The sequence below is a fragment of the Pteropus alecto genome, unplaced genomic scaffold (genome assembly GCF_000325575.1).
Source record: "Pteropus alecto unplaced genomic scaffold, ASM32557v1 scaffold98, whole genome shotgun sequence".
NCBI classification, from domain to species: domain Eukaryota; kingdom Metazoa; phylum Chordata; class Mammalia; order Chiroptera; family Pteropodidae; genus Pteropus; species Pteropus alecto.
The window spans coordinates 2,413,721-2,433,596 of record NW_006443570.1 but is presented as its reverse complement, the minus strand read 5'-3'; the positions used below and the strand labels follow the sequence as shown (position 1 = coordinate 2,433,596).

The following is a 19,876-nucleotide window of genomic DNA, read 5'->3' as shown; positions in this document are numbered from 1 at the left end:
GAATTTCCAACAACAACATGTCTTTCTACACTGCCACCACTCCATCCCCCACTCCAACCCCCACTGGGCCTTAAGTACAGGATCAGGGGCTCCAGGTGGAATGCCAGGTGAGGAGGTGGAATTGAACAGGCTAATAAAAAGCAAAGGACAGAGAAAAAAAATCTTGGATAAATTGGTGCTGAATGTCCCAGTTGTAAAGAAAGAAGAGGGATGTTCTTCAAAGGATTGAGCTGGAGGTCCCTCCAATTTGACTCTCTCTTTCCAAACTGGTAAACCTTCATGCTTTCAGACTGAAAAATATACCTAAAGGATCTGAGATGGTTTGCCAGGGAGTCCTGGAAACCACAAGTTAAACACAACACACGAGTTAAACACAATACACGCCCCTCCTTGGCTATCAACTTTTCTTAGGACGTGATGGGAAAACAATTATTTGATATTAAAACGAATAGGCACGTGATGGAGTAGGATGCAAACTCGCCAGGAATGTTTAAGATAAAACCTGCGAGAATTAAGGATGGCAGCCTAAAGCATTTGCCCCAGACTCCTGGAGGAGGGGGCACAATCACCTCCTCTACTTTAAGGGGTTCTCCATGGAAACGGATGAGAACCGCTGCAGGCACCCCGGGCGTCCCGGCGTTGGGAGGGACGCACCCCAGGCCTGCGCCGAGAGAAGGAGAAAGTGAAGCCGGGAGTTGCCACTCCCAGAGACTTGCTGGAATGCGGTTGGAGGGGGCGGGGGGCGAACTGTGAGCGCGCTGGCTCCCAATCACAGGAGGAGGAGAAGGTGGAGGAGGAGGGCAGGCTCGAGGAAGTACAAGAATGAAGTTGTGGGGCTGAGATTCCCCTCCAGCGTGCCCAGAGAGACGAGAAGAGACCTCTTTTCGAGGCAACAGCCCGCCGCTTCGCAGGGTACCCTTTCTGGCGCCAAGCGCCTGGCCTCTCCGCCTGCCGCGCCCGGCGCCCCCCAGCCTGGTCCAGCCGGAGCCATGGGACCGGAACCGCAGTGAGCACCATGGAGCTGGCGGCCTGGTGCCGCTGGGGGCTCCTTCTCGCCCTCCTGCCCCCCGGAGCCACGGGCACTCAAGGTGGGTCTGGGTTGGGGAGGACAGGGAGCCGCGACAGGACCCGGCAGCCTGGGACACCCGCCGAAATCCCCGGGCAGACGGGGCAGGGGGTGTCGTACGAGCTTCCCGATCCGAAGTTTCGGACAGTCCAGGCGCTCAGAGCCGCCGGCCCTCTGCGGGGAGGGGGCAAAAGAAGCTGGGGCAGGGAGGCAGAAGCGCCTCTCGATGTCCCATTCAAGAGAACGGCACTTTCCAGACTCTGAGACGGCTCTGGGAACTTGTCAAAAAAGTTCTCTGAGATTGTTCAGAAAGTTTCCCATCGAAGTTGTATCGCACGGGGTGTGTGTGTGTGTGTGTGTGTGTGTGTGTGTGTGCGCGCGCCCCCTTCTTGAGCCCCCTCGAGCTTTCTCAAAGTCTTTCCAGTTGGCAGCCTCCGCCTCCGGACTGGACTGGGCTGGATTCCCCGGGGGTCCCTCCTGCCCTGCCCCTCCTCCTGCCTCCTCCACCCGCCTCCGGCCGCTTAAGTTTAGTTATAGTTACTACAGCTTCAGGCAAGATCGGGGTGTGAAGGGGGAAGGTGGGGAGAGCAACCTGTCCAGCCAGAGCCGGGAGGAGAGGGTGGCCAGTCGGATCGCGGAGTTGCCTCACGCTGGAGTCTGGCAGGGGGGAGGGGGAGACGTTTGTTTTGAACAAGTTTCTCTAGGGCCAGCTCAGGGACTTTGTGCTTTGTGACTTCTAGAGAGCATGGGCGGCAGAGAGGTGGTGATGGTGGGTTTCCTGGTCTGGGGCATGAAGTGGCAGAGTTCTACAGGAGGGAATCCTGGGCAGTTGGAAGGGGAGGGAGGCTGAGAAATAGAACTAGATGGGGGTATGCAGAGGGATTGTCCTGCCTTTTCCCTTATGCTGTGTGTGGGGAAGGGTGATGGGATGACAGTGTGTCCTGCCTCATCTGTCTGTCCATACGTAATTGCAGTTAAAGCTGGAAATATACTCTGGTGCCAAGCACTGCGCATGGTGTTTTGCATGTGTTCCCTCCTTTAGTTCTCTATGAGAGAAGTTCTGCTAATATGCTCATATTCCGGGTGAAAATCTGGTCTTAAAGAGGTTAAATAGCAGCAAGTAAGTGGTGGGTCCCCTATTGGACCCCAGGCAGTGCGACCCTCAACCACACTTTTGAAATCACTGTTAATCTACTTTGAACAATGGGGGACGCTGCTCCCTGTCTCATTGGGTTGTGAGGAAGACAAAATGAGAACGTCCTGGTCTCCATAGGTCAGGGAGTCTGGAGAAAGGGTGGGTGTCATCCTGTCTGTGTTGCCTGGCCCAGGGCCCCTCTGCCAGAGCACTGCTGTGATATATGAGGCACCCCTATGCTAGAGTGTTCTTGAGTTGTGTGTGTGTGTGTGTCTGGGCTTTGTGTTCCCAAACAGTCTCTCCGCTGACTTGGGGACTCTGATGAACTCTGCCCTCTCAAGGAACTCCCTCAAGGTGCTGGGCCAGCTCTGCTGTAAACAGAAGGAGGTGGCCCCACGCCTTCACTCTGAGGAAGGAGTCTCCTCTGCTTGAGCCCATTCTTCCCCTCCCTGTTTCCCAGGCTGTGTCTTCACCACTGACCTTCTGCTGGCTGAGAGGGTGAGGCCACGCTGGGCTGTCAGGCCGAGCTGCTGTCCTCCTCACCTGAGCCTTCGAGTTGAGCAGGTGGTGAGTGGCTGAGTTGCTGCAGTGCCGGGATCTGAGGGGTCAGTTCTCCTGCCCCTCTGGTCTTCCTCACCCTTCAACCTGCACTGCTGGGTGCAGACAGAGATGTTGAGTTTGTTGTGCAGGGAATAGTTAAAATGGCAGCACGCCATCCAGCTGCGCCTAGCACCCTTATTACATTCTGGGGCTGAGGGTTGTTTTAGGAATGTGGAAGGAAGGAGAGAGAGGGGAAGACCCGGAGGGTCTGGATTTTGCTGAGATCCTCCTGGAGGCCAAGGTCTTGTAAAGTGCGCAGCAAATACATCCTTTTTATCTTGCAGAGCTCATATTTAATTCCCGTGCGATTCTCCCAATAGCCTTCCTTCTTTCTATTATACTTAGGGAAAGTAACCTCATTTTAATATCCACAAAAAAAAAAAAAAAAAAGAAAGAAAAAATTGGTTCAAATGCAAGAGAAAATACATTGCATTCCAAATATAAAGCACCTTTTCTTTTCTCTTGGTTGGGAATTACCCCGTACTCCTGCTCTGTGAACTTCCCTTGCCTTAACTTTCAAAACATGTACAGCATGCTTCCTATATGCCAGGTTCTTATCCATAGATAGTTTCATTTCATCTCTGCAACAATCCTGTGAAGTTGCTGCACAGATGAGAAAACTGAAGTCCAAAGAAATGAAGTGACTTATCCCAGGCTTCCCATCAACTCAATAATATTCAGGGCGTTTTGGACTCTAATGGAGGAGGCATTAAGAGTTGGTCAGTCTTATTCCATTCAACAGGAATGGATTGAGCAAAGCCTCAGGGGCAGCCAGGTGGCCAGATTTGGGTGGAGGCACTACTTCCTTATGCAGGTGAATGACTTCCCCTATCTAGGCTATAGAAAGGGGCTGAGCAGCCCTCCTCTCCCCATCCTCTTACCCTGTCTAGCTCATGTCTGCCTTCTTCTTGGGCCCTCCCAGAATGGCAGGGGACTGAAGGCAGGAGTGGGCTGGAGGCCAGTGGGAACTGCAAGGCTGTGGCGTGGGAGACAGCTGGAGTGGAAGCGTGAGGGATCAGTGTGGTCTGGGGCTGGGGCTGGGGGCGGGGAGGGGAGGTGGTGTAGGGCCCAGGGAGTTGTGGCTGCCCCTGAGTGCTAGAATGATCTGGAAGGAGATCCCCTTCCCACCCTCAGCCTGTGGGAAGTGCCTCTGGGGTGACGCCTCCATCTCTTGCTAGGCCACCTTTTCTCTCCATCCCTGAAAAGTGAATGGAGGTAGAGTGAGGGGTGTGTGCTCTGTCAAGGAGTGGGAGAATTATAGCCAATGTTTGTGTTGTCCCAGCTCTGTTTACAAAGGCTTGTCATGTTTACAGATTGCTTTTTGATTCATTATCTCATTTAACTCTCATTTAACTTCTCTATAGAGAGGAAGAGTTGTTATTATTTGATTATCTCCTCCTTACAGCCAAGTTCAGGTCAGTAAATATTCATTGAGTGCCTACTAAGTCACAGGCAGGGCTGGGCATAGACATGAATCTGATTTGGCTTCTGCCTTGGAGGTCCAGAAACTTGCTCAAGGTCACACGGTGAGTGGCCCAGCTAGAGTTCTGGTCTGCCTGATACACCAGGCATGTGGTTGTTGAGTCCTGGTGTCACTAGAATGGGCTGTGACCCAGTGGATCTGGGGGTGATGAGCTGTGGGGATGCAGGTAGTGTTCATGGAAACCAAAGGAAGTATTGACTTTCATGCTAGTGAGCAAGAGAAGCAGCTAGGGAGAAGGCCGAAGGCTGGTGGTGAGGAGAGAACCCACTTGAGAGCACCCGCAGAGCTGGGACCAAACCCTGACCACTGAAGTCCAGCTGGAGGGACATGAAGGACTGTGACCAGCCTCTGAGCAGTGGGATGGACACTGGGACCTCAACTGGTCCCTTCTGGTTTGGAGACTCTTCATTGGACTTCATTCATTCATCCATCCATCCATCCATCCAGTAAACACCCAGTGCTCACTGTGTGCAGTCCGGTCCCCTGGCTGTGGGCTGGTCCGGCCTCACACAGCCTTTGCTTGGAGAGTTGGAGATTGAGGCTCCTAAGGGGCAGGTGTCCTGGAGACAAAGGGCTCCCCTGTGTGGAATAGGACTTCCTATCTCCCAAGAAAATCAAGGGGGGAAGTGTGGAAATGGGGACCAAGGTGAGGACTAGGGAGGGGACTGGTAAGGAGGAGGAGGAGTGAGAGGAGGTGGGGGCAGGTGTCATGGTGAAGGAGAGGGAGAGAGGTGGAGGTAGATGTAAGGGAGGTATCAAGAAAGCCTTGGCTTCATGTCAGGTTGGTGCAGGGATTAGCTCGAAAGCCTCTAGCTCCTTGGGAGGGGTCTCAGGGTACCAATTTTACCACCTGTTGCAAACACTTAAAGTCTTAATTAGACTCAAATCGGCCACAAACAAATTCACTAGTGGGGTGGGGCTACCACTCTTTCTGCTCCTCTTGCCCAGCCTAGCCCAGCCACCCTGCCCTGCCCAGAGCCTGCAATGTTTTTCAGTGGCATCGGTGGAGTTAGTGTGTATTTACGTTTGTGTGGGTTGTAGGGCGAATCTGTGTGTGCAGTTAGGCTTCGTAGAAGGAATGTGGAATCTAAAGTCAGACAGACTCAGTTCAGATACTGCCTCTCGCTGGCCTCAGTTTGAAGTCCCAGCCTCTGCAGGATGTTAGGAGGCTCCACCCAGAGTGCCTGCTGAGCACACAGTAGGGGCTCAGTTAATGCAGCTGCCCCCAGTGTTCCATTGTTGTTGTTTTCCTATTGCCTGGCTGCCACAGCTGGTGTCCTTTGGAGGCTGCACCGGGCAGCAGGGGGTGGAGACAGCCCCTGCCCCTGCTCTGTTGCTCCCTTTCCCCCCCAGGCTTGGGCCAGGGCCTTGGGGTCTGGGCCTGGAGACAGCTGTGCCTACAAAGCAGCTGAAGCTGAGGCCGGGGGAGGTCCTGGCAGCGGGGCGTTATTTTGGGCCTGGCCAGGCCACCCCCAGCTCCTGTTTCTCTTGGGAGTCTGGGGGAAGGGACCCTTGATTCTATTTCTGGGCCCTCCCCTTCTTCCCTGTTTGCTTCCTTCCCTTTCTGCCCAGAGGGGCGGGAACAGAGACCACTCTGGTTGTTACTAAGAAGCAACACCAGGGGGTGGAAGGCTGTCCCCTCCCGCCCCCAGCTTTCTGAAGGCAGAGGGTATCTCTTATTACCCCTTGGGGTTTGAGCTCCAGCTCCAAGTTGCTGGAGCCCTGGTGTCAGACCTCAACATCAGCCACTGTGCTGCCCTCCTGAATCTGCACATAACCTATAGGAGGTGGAGTGGTGACCAACAGGAATTCCGGGCAGCTCAGGCACCTGTGGGCCTGTGTACCTGGGGGTGCCCTCCACCCACCTCCCCCCGGCACACCCTCCTGGGCAAGACACACCAGGTGATTCATCTTCTCACTAGAGCAGAAAAACAAGTTCAACTGGGCACTGTAATCTCCCCCATGCTGGCAGGCATGGTGCCAGCTGCTGCCCCCAGAGTCCCCTCACCAGGGGTAGTTTACCCCTCCTAGTATCCCTGGCCTTTGTGGGTACTTCTGGTCTCGGGAACACACAGCCGGGGTCCATGTGGACCCTGGGACAGTTCATCTTGATGCCCGTTGGCTGATGACTAGCACCGGGCAGGTACACAGGGTTGACGTAGTGCTCTTGTGGCAGGAGTTTCGTGGCATAGATTCTGCCAGCTGCTTCTGGAGTCTTGCCCTGAGGAGGTGGCAAGGGTGAGGTGCTGGAGTAGGAGCCTTTGGAGTAGGCATCACTCTGGCCTAGGATCTGCAGCCTGGGTCTGGATGCCCAGAACTAGAGTCTGATGCCCCTTGTCCCTGCCTAGGGGAATTCCAAAGGTTTCTGCCAGGCCCCCGGTGGTCCTCATGCCCCCACCGTGACTCCAGCTGACCCTCCTTTCCTACTTTCTGGGTGGCATTGTGAGGATGAGTATTCCTTGCCAGGAGATTGGCATGTGGGTGGCATTGGAATGGGGTGGGGAGAATGCCCCGAGTTTGTTTGCTTGGGAGACGGGCAGGGGGTATCCAGAGAGTTCATGATTCCTCATCGCCTCTCTTGGGGGATTTTTACCCCTTGGCTCTGAGTCGTGCCTTTGAGACAAAGAGAGGCTTTCTTTGCCAGCCAACCCCCTGGATTGGGCGGGCGGGCTCCCTAGGGCTGATATAGCAGGGCCCCGTCTGGATGACCAGGATGGGCTGAGTCAGAAGCAGCCTGTCCCCTGATTTCCCTCCTCTTCACAAACTTGCAAACTTTCTTTTGCTATTGCACCTTTTGCAGGTGTAAGGGACATGGGAGGTCAGGTCCTTCCGTTGTGCTTTCTCACTGTCTGAAATGGCTTGACTCTGGGGAGTGAATGTGGAGCAGGCAGTCAGGTAGGAGAAGCTCACTGGGTGGGCAATGCCCTCTGACCCATTTCCTCTCTCCTGATAGTGTGCACTGGCACAGATATGAAGCTGCGGCTCCCAGCCAGTCCCGAGACCCACCTGGACATGCTCCGCCACCTCTACCAGGGCTGTCAGGTGGTGCAGGGGAACCTGGAACTTACCTACCTGCCTGCCAATGCCAGCCTCTCTTTCCTACAGGTGAGACCCCAGCCAGTCCCTGCCTCTCCTTGGGCTGAGCCCTCTGCTTATCGGTGGGTGGTAGAAGAAGCCTATATTTCCTCTCATTGTGGTTCCTCAACCGGAGTCCTTTCCAATGTCTAACCCCTGTTCGTTCTACTGAAAGACGAGTTGACTCCCTCTCTATAACATGGCTGGCCGTGGACATCTCTAGGTGGAATGCATCTGTTCCTTTGCTAAATATTTGCTCTCTTGCCAGCACGATTACCTCCCCCTGTCCAACCGCCCAGCCACTGTCTCCCTCCCACCTCAAGTAGCGAAAGGGCTGTTGAGAGATGTGGGTTCCAGGGCTAGTTCTGCCCCCGACAAGCCGTGTGAATGTGGTTTAGGTTCTTGGCTTCACTGGGTCTCGGTTTTGTTATCTGTATATTGGGAGCAATATAGGCATGCTTTGACTTCCCCTGGGGGGCCCATTTTGAAGATAAAATGGGAAATGTATGTGAAAGGATCATGAGCAGGAGAGTGGAAACCAGCCTGCTGGGCTGTTTCCATGGTGCTCTGGGGTAGGGTCATGTGTGCAATGCTCAGATATCATCAAGTCCAGGCCTTTCCTTTCACAGATGAGGAAACTGAGACGCACGGAGGGTGGGGCACTTGCTCACAGTTTGTAAAGTGCTCCCCGCCACACACCATTATCTTTCTTGATCATAGAGGAATCTGGTTTGGAAAGGTGGGGAGTGGCCTTGATTTCCATTTTATACATGAAGGGAGCAGGACTGCTCAGTGATGGCGGCCTTGCCCAAGATCCCCAAGCACTGGGTAACCCTGAGGAAGCCTTGGGGGCTGGTAGTGTTCCAGGCCCCTAGCCTGCCTCAGCCCTACCCTACCCTGTCCCCTTCCAGGATATCCAGGAGGTACAGGGTTATGTGCTCATCGCTCACAACCAAGTGAGACAGGTCCCACTGCAGAGGCTGCGCATCGTGCGAGGCACCCAGCTATTTGAGGATAGCTATGCCCTGGCCGTGCTGGACAATGGAGACCTTCTGGACAGTGCCACCCCTGCTGCTGGGCCTGCCCCAAGAGGACTGCAGGAGCTGCAGCTGCGAAGCCTCACAGGTAGTCATCATTGTCATTGAAATCTTCCGGTTATTGAGAGCTGACCAAGGTCACAGCTAGCTATGGGGAGGCTTATGTCCCTTCTTGATGGATGCAGTCAGAGCTAGGGAAAGTGCCCTTGTGAAGATTAGAAAAGATTTCCTTCTTCCCAGGAAGTCACAGTTTCCACTAGTTCACACAGTTTGATAATTAGGATGCAGGATGGGTTTTTTTCCTACTTATTGCCTGAGTACACATGTGCAGTGAACAACCTGTGTAACTGAACATGGCAGCCCTAGGGCTGACAGTGTCCCAAACCCTGTGTGCCAAGAGCTTTGCATGCGTGATCTTATTTCAGTCGTGCTATAATCTTGCAAGGGAAGCATCAATGTTATTCTCATTTTACAGATGAAAAAACAGGTTTACAGAGAATAAGTTGTTAGTTAGTAGTGAGGCTGGATTTCAGACTCCAGAGTCTCTTTTTCAACTGCCAGGCAGTGTGCACAGAGTAAAGGTGGGAGGAGAGGAGAGAATGACCTGGATATCTGGAGCAGACATGGACAGCCCCCTCCTCCCTGGATCTTAGTCGGTTCGTGTGTGTGTGTGTGTGTGTGTGTGTGTGTGTGTGTGTGTGTGTGTGTGTGTGTCACGGGAGTGGGGTTAGTATTGATAGGGCTAAAAGATGCTGAAGGTGTCTTCTCTGCTCCCTGGGGAACCTAGGGTGTGTTTAAGAAGCCTGCTCTTCATTTAGAAGGTGGGAGGGCAGAAGGTGACAGGGACAGAAGCTTCTGATTATTGCCTGCCCCACAGAGATCCTGAAGGGAGGGGTGTTGATCCAGCGGAACCCTCAGCTCTGCCACCAGGATACGATTTTGTGGAAGGACATCTTCCACAAGAACAACCAGCTGGCCCTCATGCTGATAGACAACAACCGCTCCCGGGCCTGTAAGCCATGCTCCTCCCTGCCTAGAGCCTCCTCTGTTTCTCAGACGGTCCCTCCTCAACCCCAAACTCCTGGCTTACATACCCTCTACTCCCCCCCACCCCACCCCACCGCACTAACACCACCCATTTCCTCTTTCTTGGTCCTTCCTACCATCTCCGTGTCTCTTTATCTCTGTGGCTCTTCATCTCTGTGGCTCTGTCCTGTCTCCCTCTGCTTCTAGATTATGTCTCTGTTTTTGGAGTCTCCTTTACCTGTCTGGGTCTCTCCCTCACTGTGCATTCTGCTTCCTGGTCTCTGTCTCTCTTACTGTCTTTCTGTTCTCTCCCCAGGCCAACCCTGTTCTCCAGCTTGTAAAGCCTCTCACTGCTGGGGAGAAAGTTCCCAGGATTGTCAGCGCTGTGAGTCTTAGGCCCAGAATCTGGGGGCACAGAACTGGATAGAACAATGGTGACAGGGGAGGGTTGGGATTCCTAGGCCTCAGGTGTCTTCCGTGGGTCAGGGCATCTCCCCAGGAGGTGAGGGTGATGAGGGCCCAGTGCCTAGGCTGCCGCCCAGCCCTCATCCTGCCCTTTGCCTGATAGTGACGCGAACTGTCTGTGCCGGCGGCTGTGCCCGATGCAAGGGCCCGCTGCCCACCGACTGCTGCCATGAGCAGTGTGCTGCCGGCTGCACGGGCCCCAAGCACTCTGACTGCCTGGTACGTTCCCACTGAGCCTCACTCACCCTTTGGTGGGCAAGGGAAGGGGCACCCTGCCCGGTACTGCCCTACTGCCCCTGGCACATAAGGGAAAAACAGCCTGGTGATCACCAGATGCCTTTCCTCCCAGGCCTGCCTCCACTTCAACCACAGTGGCATCTGTGAGCTGCACTGCCCAGCCCTGGTCACCTACAACACGGACACCTTCGAGTCCATGCCCAACCCTGAGGGCCGGTATACCTTTGGCGCCAGCTGTGTGACCGCCTGTCCCTGTGAGTGCCAGGGAGAGACACAGTTCTAGTAATTTTGGTGGGGACGTTGGTTTATGTAAATAAGAGCATGTTATGAGTATTGTCTGCCTCTTGCTTTGGAGAGCTGGTTCCGATGGTTCTTATCGAGATGCCTCATTCTTTCAACAGCTGTGGAACTGGTGGCAGCAGCAAAGAGTAGCAGCTAAGAGCTCAGGCCTGGGAGCCAGACTGCCTGGGTTTGAAAACTGGCTCTGTCACTTACTAGTCATATGACTAGTGCTTTAGTTTCCGCATCTCTAAAATGGGAGCAAAAGTAGTCCCAACCTCATAAAGTTTGAATGAGTTAATATGCATAAGCTCTTACAACAGCGTCTGGCATATATTAAGCATTCCTAAATGTTAATTTTCATTCTATAGTCTAGATAGATTGGAGTTTTATTTAACAGGTCCCCTCTTTCCTGATGGGCATTTAGGGACTGGCCTCGAATCTGGGGACCTCTTTCCTCCTCTCACAGGAGACAGGAGTGGGCTCTTAGGTCCCGGTCATACCCTCCCCATGGTGAGTGACAGTGCGAAGCGTAGAGCCAGACGTTTGGGTTCAGATCCTGGCTCCTCCACTCACTAGCACGATGACCTCCAGGAATTTGCATTATTGCGCTTTGCTTTCCTTTTTGGCAAAATGGGAATCGCACCACGTGTTTATCATATAGTGCTGTTGTGAAGAGCAAATGAATGCTAAGTGCTGACTTGCAGCAAGGGCATTCCAGTACTGTCGGATGTTGTTCTTATTGTACTACCTGGGCATGGTGACACTGCTCACGGTGGGGCATGAAGGGCTGGGGCATGTGGACATACAACCCTGGTCTCCTCAGACAACTACCTATCGACGGATGTGGGATCCTGCACCCTAGTCTGTCCCCTTAACAACCAAGAAGTGACAGCTGAAGACGGAACACAGCGGTGTGAGAAATGCAGCAAGCCTTGTGCCCGAGGTACTCATTGCCACTTCCCAAGCCAGGCTGTAGTTCTTGTCCCTGTGCACCCAGCCTGGCCTTGCCCACTGTCCCACCCTTCCTCAGACCCTCCTGGGACCCAGTCCTCGTGTCTCCCACTGTCTCTGCCCCTGGTCCTCCTCAGATCAGTCCTACAAGCTCCCCCATATCTCGTCAGTGTGGGGAGGGGGCATGTGGCCCCAAGATGGGACTATAGACAGGACCTAGGAGTTTGAGTTCCTGGTGCTCTGTAGGGAATGACCAGTCCCAGTGCAGGGGCTGAGGTGGCCCCTTCACCACCTGCTCCACTCCCCACAGTGTGCTATGGTCTGGGCATGGAACACCTGCGGGAGGCGAGGGCGGTCACTAGTGCCAATGTCCTGGAGTTTGCTGGCTGCAAGAAGATCTTTGGGAGCCTGGCGTTTCTGCCGGAGAGCTTTGCGGGGTAAGGATACTCGGAGTGAAGGGCGGGCACAATGGCCCGAGACAACATTGAGGCAGTTACTGACTCCTGAGGACCCAGAAAGGGCAGCATCTCGGGGTGAAGGGATGGCCAGAGACAGGTGGGAGGCCAGGAATGCAGAAAAAGCAGGTGAGAGACCAGAGGGGGCAGGGACTTTTGGAGGGATTCTTTTCATACATGACATGTTATCTGTCAACATGCACTTGTATGGAGGTCAAGCCATCCAGATAAAGTTAACGTTCTCCTTGAGTTCATAGTAGCTCTATTCACAGTAGTCCCAAAGTGGAAATTACACAAATGTATATCAATAGGTGAATGAATAAACAAACGATGGCCTATCTATACAATGACATTCTCAGCAATAAAAAGAAACAAAATACTGATACACACAACATGAATGAGTCTCAAACACATTATGTTAATTGAAATAAGCCAGAAAAGAATCCACACTATATGATTCTTTTTATGTGAGGGTCTAGATGGGCAAAACCACTCTGATGATAGCAGTCAAAACTGTTGTTGTCCTGGGGTTGGGGGGACTCCAAAGGGACACAAAGGAAATTTCTGGGGTGATGGAAGTGCTCTATATATCAGTTAGGGTGAGGAAGCCATGAGTGAATGAATGCGTTTGTCAAAACTCATCAAACAGTATAGTAAAAATCTGCGCATTTTATTGTATGTGAAATACATTTCAATAAAAATACGTATTAAAAAAAGGAGAAAATTCCTTTCAACACTTCCTCCACTTCTGCTCCCCCTTCCAGAGGAGACCACTGTTAACAGTGTGTGTTCTCCTAGACCTTTTATGCACACATAGACACGCATGGAAAACATAGTTGTAATGTCGCTGGGGACCTTGGTTTATGGAAATGAGAGCATATTGTGAGTATTGTCTGCCCTTTGCTTTGGAGAGCTGGTCCTGAGGGTTCTTGAGATGCCTTTGTTTTCAAGAAGTGTGAAGCAGGTGGCAGCAGCAAAGAGTTGCAGCTAAAGGTCAGGGAACCAGACTGCCTGGGTTTGAAACCTGGCACTGCCACTTACTAGACATGTGATCTTATGGGACCTTAGTTTCCTCTTCTCCAAAATCAGAGCAAAACTAGTCCCAACCTCATAAGGTGGTTATAAAGTTTGAATGAGTTAATATGCATAAGCTCTTAGAACAGTGCCTGGCATATACTAAGTGCTCTTAAATGTTTAGTTTTTTGTCTATAGTCTGGATACATCAGAATTATATTTAACAGCTCTCCTATTTACTGATGGGTGTTTAGGTCATTTTCAGTTTTCGTTCTTACAAACAGTTCTGCCTTGTACATGCCTCAGGGGCCAGTGTCTCTCTAGGCCACATTCCTAGAAGTAGAATTTCTAGATCAAAGAATATAAACACTGTTTTGATAGATCCTGCCAAACTAGGGCCTGGGCTTTGCAGCTCGGGATGGCAACAGCCGGTCTTGAGCAAAGGGTTTAATTGAAGTTATTAATAGAAGAGGGATGAGGGTGGCACGGCCAGTCTGGGGGTCGTGCCCACCCCTTGCTGGCTCTGCTGACTCCTCTCCTCATCCTCCTTCTAGGGACCCAGCCTCCAACACTGCCCCCCTACAGCCCGAGCAGCTCAGAGTGTTTGAGACCTTAGAGGAGATTACAGGTGGGCCCTGCCTCTGCATCCTGCTCTAAAGGGGCTGGGGATCCTCATCCTGTCCCCACACCCCTAGACTCACTCTGTGCCTGCAGGTTACCTGTACATCTCAGCGTGGCCAGACACCCTGCCTGACCTCAGTGTCTTCCAGAAACTGCGAGTAATCCGGGGACGAGTTCTGCATGAGTGAGCACCAGGGGAGGGGGCTTGACGGGGAGGCCCGGGAGAAGCTTTGGTATGGTGGGTCCTCCTGTTCCCCAGGGGCTCCATAAGCAGCCTTTCCATGGGAGTTAGTAGAGGGTGCTGGGGTGGGGGCAGCCCTTGTAGACTGTGGAGGGGGTCAGCAATGAGCTGTTCACTCTGCAGCTGAGCCCTCCTCTCCCACAGTGGTGCCTACTCGCTGACCCTGCAAGGCCTGGGCATCAGCTGGCTGGGGCTGCGCTCACTGCGGGAACTGGGCAGTGGGCTGGCCCTCATCCACCGCAACGCCCGCCTCTGCTTTGTGCACACGGTGCCCTGGGACCAGCTCTTTCGGAACCCTCACCAGGCCCTGCTCCACAGTGCTAACCGCCCAGAGGACGAGTGTGGTAAGGCAGGGAGCCCAGTGTGCCTGCTCCCCATCTGCCAGCTCACAGGAGTGCCCACGGGCCCCTAGCAACAGCAACCTGGGACTTAATGTAGATTGCCTGTCCCTGGTGCGCCATTATTGACACAGCTCTGGCTGGCTTGACCTCTTGGCATCCCTCCCTTCCCTTTCCTCTGTTTCTGGAACCTGAGAACTCCTTTCTCTCTCCGCATTGCCCAGGCCCTATCCCTGCCCCTCCAACCCAGAGCCACCCTCACAGCCTCTTCCCCCGGTTCACTTGGACTTGGAGTCTCCCTTAAGAATCCTCTCTGACTCCTTCCTCCTTGCTGCAGTGGGTGAAGGCCTGGCCTGCTACCCGCTGTGTGCCCATGGGCACTGCTGGGGTCCGGGACCCACCCAGTGTGTCAACTGCAGCCAGTTCCTTCGGGGCCAGGAGTGCGTGGAGGAGTGCCGAGTACTGCAGGGGTATGCGGGGAGGAGCAGAGGGCGGCCGGAGGGGTGCACAGGGGTTCTTTCCAGACCCCTCACCAGCCATCCCCTCTCTCAGGCTCCCCCGGGAGTATGTGAAGGACAGGTACTGTCTGCCGTGCCACCCCGAGTGTCAACCCCAGAATGGCTCAGTGACCTGCGTAGGATCGGTGAGGTGCTAGTGAACTCAGAGCTGGGTGGAGGGAAGCAAGGGTGGGTTGGGGTGGATTGCCAGGGACCTGGTCAGGTCTGAGAAGACATCCATGGAAAGCATCCTGAGCTCAGACCTGAGCAGCAGGAGGGTGGAACAGTAGGAGGTGGAGGGAGGCTGAGGTGCTGGGGACCGCAAGAGTTGTGTGGTAGACCCGGGACCCTTTGGATTGTGCAGAGGTCCCAGGGAAGCCTATGTTCTTGGCTGTGTCAAGGTGGTTGGACATGTGGGCTTAGACATCAGACTACCTCAATTTAAATCTAGGCCCTGCTTCCAACCTTAGTTTGCTCATTTATAAAATGAGTATCATAGTAGTACCTGCCTCATTAGAGTTTAGTAAGAATTAACTCAAAATAGGGTTTGGCACAGTGCCTAAGTACGGGAAAGGCTCTCCACATGTTAGTAACTATCATTACTTGCAGTTATACCTTAAGTAATGTACTCCCCTCCCAGTTCTTCATGTGAAGCCCCCAGCTTGGGATCAAGCTTTGAAGTTGAGGGAGCTGGGTGAAGAGCAGAGGTAGCAGACACAGCAGGCCTGGGCTGTCCCAGGAGCAAGAAAATAAACTTAAAAAAAAACAAACCCTGTTTTAAGTTAATTCTTACTACACCCTAATGAAAAGTGCTACTGAGTAACAATGGGAAGCTCAAAGGAGACTGCAGGCCCTGATCCTACTGCCAGCCCCCCACAAACCTTTCCTCCCCTCCCAGGGGGCTGACCAGTGTGTGGCCTGCGCCCACTACAAGGACTCTCCCTTCTGCGTGGCTCGCTGCCCCAGTGGTGTGAAACCTGACCTCTCCTTCATGCCCATCTGGAAGTTCCCAGATGAGAAGGGCACGTGCCAGCCGTGCCCCATCAACTGCACCCACTCGTGAGTCTGAGGGTCTTTTCTGCAAAAAGGAGGGCTTTGTTCCAGGAGCCTCTCCAGGGCTCTTATTATAAAACAGAGATAACTCTGCCTTTGCTTACCCTGAGACTTAATTTTTCATATCTTTTTTTTTTCTGACCACAAAAGTAACATGTTGTTAAAAATTTTTTTATTAGAACATGAAATATAAATTAATGTCAATATCAGCAGTTCTATTCCCACTGTTAATAATTTGTAATGTTTTTCCTCTAGTTTTTTAACTGTGCACAGACTAATATATATATATCATTATAACATATAAAATGTTATACTCTCTTGTGCTCACTTCTGGCAGCACATACAATAAAATGTTATACCCTCTAGTTGTTTTTATCTGTGCACATTCTAACAGATTATGACATAATTTCTATGTAAGTATATATATTGTCATTCTCCAGTTGCTTTTATCTGTCTGTAGTCTAATATATATTCTTTTTACCAAAGTGGGATCGTAGACCATACATATTATTTGTAAATTGCTTCTTTTCACTTAACAGAATCTTGCAATGTTTTCTCATGTCCTAACACAGTGATCTATTTAAACATTTTTTTAACATAGTTGTCTTTATTTACACATGAAATACATGAATACATCCTTGTGATAAACATTTTCAGCGATATAAAAGTATAAACATTGCAAAACCAATGCGTTTTGTTCCCCTCCCCCACCCCTTTCTGGAGAGAACCACCAGATTCGTCCCTCCAGGCTTTCTCTACACATTTACACAAACATATATTTATATTAGGTTGAGTCATATAAGATTGCTGTTTTTGTAGGTCATAAATGGTCAAGGAACAGCAATTTCATATAGTTCAACTCATAATCAGTTTTGGTTTTTATGTGAGCATTTTTTTTCAATTATGGCTGACATTAAATATTATTTTATATTAGTTTCAAGTGTATAGCATAGTGGATAGACATTTATATAATTTATGAAGTGATCCCTCCAATTAATCTAGTACTTACCTGGTACTATACATAGTTATGACAATATTGACTATATTCCCTGTGCTGTACTTTTTGTGCATTTTTTTATGTAAATGGAATCATACTCTACATATTGTTCTGCACTTTGCTTCTCACCCCGCACTTTGTGTGCCTTGGAGGTCCTTTATTGTGACTGCACGTGGATCTACCTCCTATTTTTTTTGAACTACTCAATCTGCAGCATGGATATAATATTTGACTATATCCATGTTTGAGGGATATTGATTGAGCTTGTTCTTTTTTTTTCTTTTTTTGCAGTTACTACACTTGAGCTCCATGTACAAGTGAGCACCTTGTGCATGCCCCCTAGTGTACAGGTGTTGGCATTTTTAGGGTTTATCCCGAGAGGGGAACTGCTGGGTCACAGGCATTATTTAATAGGTGTTGCCTATTAAATAATGTTGCCAATCTTCTGCAGAAGTTGTGCCAGTTTAATATCTGGCCTTCTTTCACAAAGGGAATGGCCGAGCTTCTGGACTTGCTGCTCCTTTGGGTGACCTCCACCCCTCACAGGGCACACCACAGGGGATGTGGGGTCACAGGCTGGAGAAGGGATCCCCTTGTGGGGTGGCAGAAAGAGCACTGGTGACCTTTAGCCCAGTTTCTGCCTTTGTTCAATGGAGATAATAACCCTGCCACACCCACCTCTGGAGCGGCTGTGAGGCTGGAATGAGACAGGAGGTGGTTCTCAGCCTTGTTGATGGGACTCTCTCTCTCTCTCTCTCTCTCTCTCTCTCTCTCTCCCTCTCCTGCAGCTGTGTGGACCTGGATGACAAGGGGTGTCCCGCCGAGCAGAGAGCCAGGTCAGCCTGGTCCCAGGACGTGCCCCACATGGCCCCTCAGTCCCCCACCAGTCATTGCTGCAGGGAGGGGGTCTCCTGACATGACACATGTCCCTTTCTTGCCCACTCTTCCACTGTTGATCCTCTTTTCAATTCTCTTCAACAAGTGGATGGAGGACCTGCTCAGGATGCTTGAGGTGTGGGGAACAGCAAAAGACGGCAAAGACACCCAGTACCTCTCCATCCTCAAGTAGCTAGATATTTTGCAAGGGACACAGACAGCGTTGTTGAGGGTGCTGCTGCAGCTCTCAGGGAGTAAATAATGAATTCTTAACAGGATGTAGTGGGAGGCTTCAAGGATGAGGTAGCATTTGAGCCAGGCCTTGAAAGAGAGAGGGGCAGGTATGTTACCTGCATTAGGGAGAAAGTAACCAGGTGGTGTTGTTGGGGAGGGGTCAGAAAAATTTAGGATGTGTTTGCTTGAATGTTCTGGTGTGGTGGGCCATTTTATTAGCACAGAGAACAGAGTAAAGGATGAAGTCTGAGTCAGGTTTGGGCCATATCCAGAGGCCATAGGCCCTCCCTCACTACCGGGCTACAAGGTTGGACTTGGTTTCTGGGCAGTGGGGAGCTTTGGGAAAAGTTTTGGGGGGAAAAACAGATTGGAGTATGTTGTAGGCAATCATTTGTCCATGAAACAAGTGTTAATTAGAAGCTGTGATGTGCCAGCCTTTGGGTAAGCAAAGGAGGGGGACGATGATGACAACGACATAGGGTCAACACCCAGGAGTGCCATCTATTCCAGGATGAGTCGTGAAAGGTGATCCCATGCATGGAGGAATGGTCCAGGCAGAAGTAACAGCATGTGCAAATGTTGGGAGGTGTGGAAAATCATGACCTATGGCTGAAAAATTTGGCTAGAACATCAGAATCACTGGGTGTACATTCCTGGGCCTCACCCCATACCACAATCAATCTCTGGAGGTGGGGCTCCAAACTTAGACATATTAACAAGCTTCTTGGTGATTTTTGACAGGAAGTTTGAGAATGTGGACTAGAGCCATGGGCAAGAGCATAGACAATTTGGAGATGTGGGTAGAGAAGGCTTTGAATGTCCAGCAAGGAGTTTGGACTTTATCCTGGGGGCAATAGGGAGCCAGGGGAGGTTTTAAAGTAGGGAAAAGTGGATGGAAGCCTGTGGGTCACCCTTCCAGATTCCTTTTCCAAACACCAGTGACCTTCATGTCCTTCTATGGGGTCCCATCATCCCTTCTACCCAAGACTGGTCCCCAACCCCTGACCTTGGCTTCCGTCTTCAGCCCTGTGACGTCTATCATTGCTGCTGTGGTGGGCACTCTGCTGGTCATGGTTATGGGGGTAGTTTTCGGCATCCTAATCAGGCGAAGGAGGCAGAAGATCCGGAAGTACACGATGAGAAGGCTGCTGCAGGAAACAGAGGTGAGGCGGTCTGAGGGCCTCCCCGCCAGCCTGAGGTCTGTGGCCCAGCCCCCCAGGCACTGATGCAGGGTCACCCCCTCACCCCAGCTGGTGGAGCCGTTGACACCTAGTGGAGCGATGCCCAACCAGGCTCAGATGCGGATTCTAAAAGAGACAGAGCTGAGGAAGGTGAAGGTGCTTGGATCAGGAGCTTTTGGCACAGTCTACAAGGTCAGAGGTGGGGCCAAAGTCCAGGGTGGGAGGTTGCAGAGGATGCGTCAGGTGTGGCCAAGGGTTCTGTTAGGGAAGGCAGCCAAGAACTGGAGGCAGTGGTGTTTGGTTGGGCAGTTACAGAGGCTGGGACAAGGCATAAGGGAATGGATAGTGGGGCTAAATAATAAAGTTGTTGCTAATTAGTGAGGTTGGCCTAACAGTAGGAAAGGGTATTCAGAGCACAAGTAATGACCTTATGGACAACTGCGGGTTAGATCGGGCCAGCCCTCTTCCTGCTCACATCCTCCTTTTCCTGCCCAGGGCATCTGGATCCCCGATGGGGAGAATGTGAAAATCCCAGTGGCCATCAAAGTGTTGAGGGAAAACACATCTCCCAAAGCCAACAAAGAAATCTTGGACGTAAGCCCCTCCACCCTCTACAGGAGGGACCCCCTGGTTGCTGATCTGGGCTCTGGGCTCTCTCTTCACTAGGGTTTGAGGAGACTATGTTATCCCTAAATCTCAACTCTTAACCTCCCTAGTCTGTGGGCTGTGGTTACGGTTTGTGCTGAATGGAGTCAGATCCGGTGAGGGTTCCGTCATACCTCGGTCCTCAGGAGTGGCATTTGGCGGTTGGGGGTTTGTGGTCTCACAAACCCTCTCAATGTATGCCCTTGCCCTCAGGAAGCATATGTGATGGCTGGTGTTGGCTCCCCATATGTCTCGCGCCTCCTGGGCATCTGCCTGACCTCTACGGTGCAGTTGGTGACACAGCTTATGCCCTACGGCTGCCTTCTAGACCACGTCCGGGAACACCGTGGACGCCTGGGCTCACAGG

General features: G+C 51.9%; 1 protein-coding gene across 1 annotated transcript in view; it reads left to right on the top strand.

Annotated features, from left to right (window-relative positions):
• Positions 1 to 722: 722 nt before the first annotated feature.
• The window catches only part of ERBB2 (erb-b2 receptor tyrosine kinase 2), a 22,739-nt gene continuing 3,585 nt past the window's right edge, over positions 723 to 19,876 (top strand). The window contains 20 exon segments of the mRNA XM_006924700.3: positions 723 to 1,088; positions 7,238 to 7,389; positions 8,271 to 8,484; positions 9,274 to 9,408; positions 9,739 to 9,807; positions 9,991 to 10,106; positions 10,237 to 10,378; positions 11,230 to 11,349; positions 11,668 to 11,794; positions 13,381 to 13,454; positions 13,541 to 13,631; positions 13,833 to 14,032; positions 14,364 to 14,496; positions 14,579 to 14,669; positions 15,422 to 15,582; positions 17,362 to 17,409; positions 18,708 to 18,846; positions 18,934 to 19,056; positions 19,360 to 19,458; positions 19,723 to 19,876. The exon segment at positions 19,723 to 19,876 is cut by the window's right edge and continues 26 nt beyond it. Of these exon segments, the coding sequence (XP_006924762.1) occupies positions 1,016 to 1,088; positions 7,238 to 7,389; positions 8,271 to 8,484; positions 9,274 to 9,408; positions 9,739 to 9,807; positions 9,991 to 10,106; positions 10,237 to 10,378; positions 11,230 to 11,349; positions 11,668 to 11,794; positions 13,381 to 13,454; positions 13,541 to 13,631; positions 13,833 to 14,032; positions 14,364 to 14,496; positions 14,579 to 14,669; positions 15,422 to 15,582; positions 17,362 to 17,409; positions 18,708 to 18,846; positions 18,934 to 19,056; positions 19,360 to 19,458; positions 19,723 to 19,876 (2,461 nt within the window). The 5' untranslated portion in view covers positions 723 to 1,015.